This window comes from Acipenser ruthenus, chromosome 4 (assembly GCF_902713425.1).
Source record: "Acipenser ruthenus chromosome 4, fAciRut3.2 maternal haplotype, whole genome shotgun sequence".
In the NCBI taxonomy this organism is placed as follows: Eukaryota; Metazoa; Chordata; class Actinopteri; order Acipenseriformes; family Acipenseridae; genus Acipenser; species Acipenser ruthenus.
In genome coordinates this window covers 77,586,447-77,588,890 of record NC_081192.1, presented here as the reverse complement: position 1 = coordinate 77,588,890, position 2,444 = coordinate 77,586,447, and the positions used below count along the sequence as shown (strand labels likewise).

Here is a 2,444-nt window from a genome sequence, read left to right as displayed (position 1 = left end):
TTTCTTGATATTTATAAATGTTGTAAAAACATATATATTAAAACGCATGAGACAGTTCCTGTGGTGTTTCGTTTCTGCTTTTGTCTCTGCCGGGCTGCTGTAAACTGTCTTTTAGACACTAAATGTCCCTCTCGGTGACGTCACATGAAAAAACGATAGGTTGCGGATGCAACCCCGGTTCCCTGAAAGAGAAAATAACCATCAAGGTATGGGACATTGCCGTCAGGCAGTAGGGATTGGCTGAGCTTTATGTCAAAGCTGCCGATAGGCCTCCGCGCAAGCTGCCGTGCAAGCCCGCCCCCTTGGGAGCTTACTATACGCAGCGCGCGGAGAGTCACTTCCTCTTTTGCCCTTCAGGCCGTGAAGGCCTCCAGAGCGACCTCGCGGCTTGATGGTTATTTTCTCTTTCAGGGAACCGGGGTTGCATCCGCAACCTATCGTTCCCTTTCAAGTCGAAAATAACCATCAAGGTATGGGAACAGTGTACCCAAGCCGTCGCGAGGGAGGATTCTCGGCAGTAGGACAGACTTACGTCATAACGCAACTGCGTAGGCAGTACATCTAGGCATATGCGGAGCTGCGCCTCAGCGTCTATGCTCGCAATGACACCTGTCCCAAGGTGGAATAGTCACACCATATTGTACCTACTCTAGACGTCCGCAACCTGAGGCGTCATAGAGTGCAACACAGATGCTCCAAATGACGGAGCAGAGGATTCCAGCACATTTAGCCTGTAAAACCTCATGAAAGTATGCGGCGTAGCCCAACTGGCTGCCGCGCAAATATCAGACACCGGCACCCCTCGAAAGAGGGCCCAGGATGTCGCCATACCCCTGGTAGAATGCGCCTTCAACTGCCCTGGTGGAGGAAGGCCTGCAGATTCATACGCTAATTTAATAGCATCCACTATCCAGTGGGAAAGGCGCTGTTTAGACAGCGGCTGACCCAAAGATCTAGAACCATGGCATATGAACAACTGTTCTGTCTGCCTCACAGTCCTTGTGCGGTCAATATAACACCTCAATGCCCTCACAGGGCAGAGCATGTGTAACCGCTCTTCCTCTGGGGAAGAAAAAGGAGGAGGATGGAACGCCATCAACTCGACTGACTGGTTCATGTGGAACGGGGATATAACCTTTGGTAAAAAGGCCGGATTAGGGCGCATGGAGACCTTAGAACCGTCTCCTGCAAAACGAGTACAAGAAGGATGCACTGACAGTGCATGTAACTCGCTCACGCGTTTTGCTGATACCACAGCCAGCAAAAACGCAGTCTTAATAGATATGAGCTTCATATCCACGCTGTGGAGAGGCTCAAACGGCGCCTTGGCAAGGGCTTCCAGCACCACATCAAGGCTCCACGACGGTAAACTGGTCGTTCTTGGAGGCCGCAAGCGTCTTGCGCCTTTCAGAAACTGAGATGCCAAAAAATGGCAACCAGGTGATAACCCGTCAATGCGTACGTGGCAAGCCGAAATAGCGGCCAAATACACTTTAAGTGTAGAGGGAGACTTACCCTCGTCTAACAGCTTCTGCAGAAACTGTAATATCACTGCCATAGGGCAGGAGACCGGGTCATGGCCCTCAGCCAGACACCAACTCTGAAATAATTGCCACTTATACGTATATTGCGACCGAGTGGAGGGCGCCCTCGCACTTTGAATGGTCGATATAACCGCTGTCGAAAGCCCTAAGGCTGACAGGCGCTCCCGCTCAGGGGCCAAGCCCATAGCTGCATGAGCTTGGGGTTCGGATGCCATAGCCCTCCTTGGGCTTGGGACAACAGGTCCGCTCGCAGAGGGAGCTCCCTCGGGCGACCGTGCAACAACTGCACCAGACTCGGGAACCAAATCCTCCGAGGCCACCGAGGAGCGATCAGAATCACTGTCGCTTGCTCTACCCTGACCTTCTCCAAGAAGGCGGGGAGCATCGAAATCGGTGGAAATGCGTACAGGAGCCCTGGCGGCCATTCGTGAGCCAGTGCATCGACTCCTAGGGGGCTGTCGAGGTCCTTCACCGAGAACCATAGGGGGCAGTGCGTGGTCTCTCGCGAAGCGAAGAGATCGACTTGCGCTGTGCCGAACCAGTCCCAAATGCGCTCTACCACCCGAGGGTGAAGACGCCATTCGCCCGCAAGAGGACCTCCTCTGGACAGGAGATCCGCTGCGTAATTGACTCTGCCCGGCAGATGAACTGCACGCAGAGAGGCTAATCGCGGTTGAGCCCAGAGCAACAGCCGCGTTACCATCCGGTGAAGACCTGGGGACCGCAATCCGCCCTGGCGATTGATATATGCCACTACTGTGGTGTTGTCCGACCGCACTAACACGTGCTTGTCTAGAAGCACTGGCAAGAAGTGCCGAAGGGCGAGGTCCACTGCTCTGAGTTCCAGAGCGTTGATGTGGGCTGACCTCCAGGGTCCTGACCACACTCCACGGGTCCCTG

General features: G+C 54.0%; 1 protein-coding gene across 1 annotated transcript; it reads right to left on the bottom strand.

The window, feature by feature from the left end:
- Positions 1–329: 329 nt before the first annotated feature.
- LOC131736946 (uncharacterized) lies at positions 330–2,157 on the bottom strand. Its single transcript, XM_059022842.1, has one exon. The coding sequence runs from the start codon at positions 2,123–2,125 to the stop codon at positions 650–652; it is 1,476 nt and encodes a 491-aa protein (XP_058878825.1). The 5' UTR covers positions 2,126–2,157; the 3' UTR covers positions 330–649.
- Between the last annotated feature and the right edge of the window lie 287 nt (positions 2,158–2,444).

Excerpts from the sequence above, each read along its gene's own strand:
- LOC131736946 (XM_059022842.1), bottom strand. The coding sequence starts at position 2,125 with ATGGCGTCTTCACCCTCGGGTGGTAGAGCGCATTTGGGACTGGTTCGG.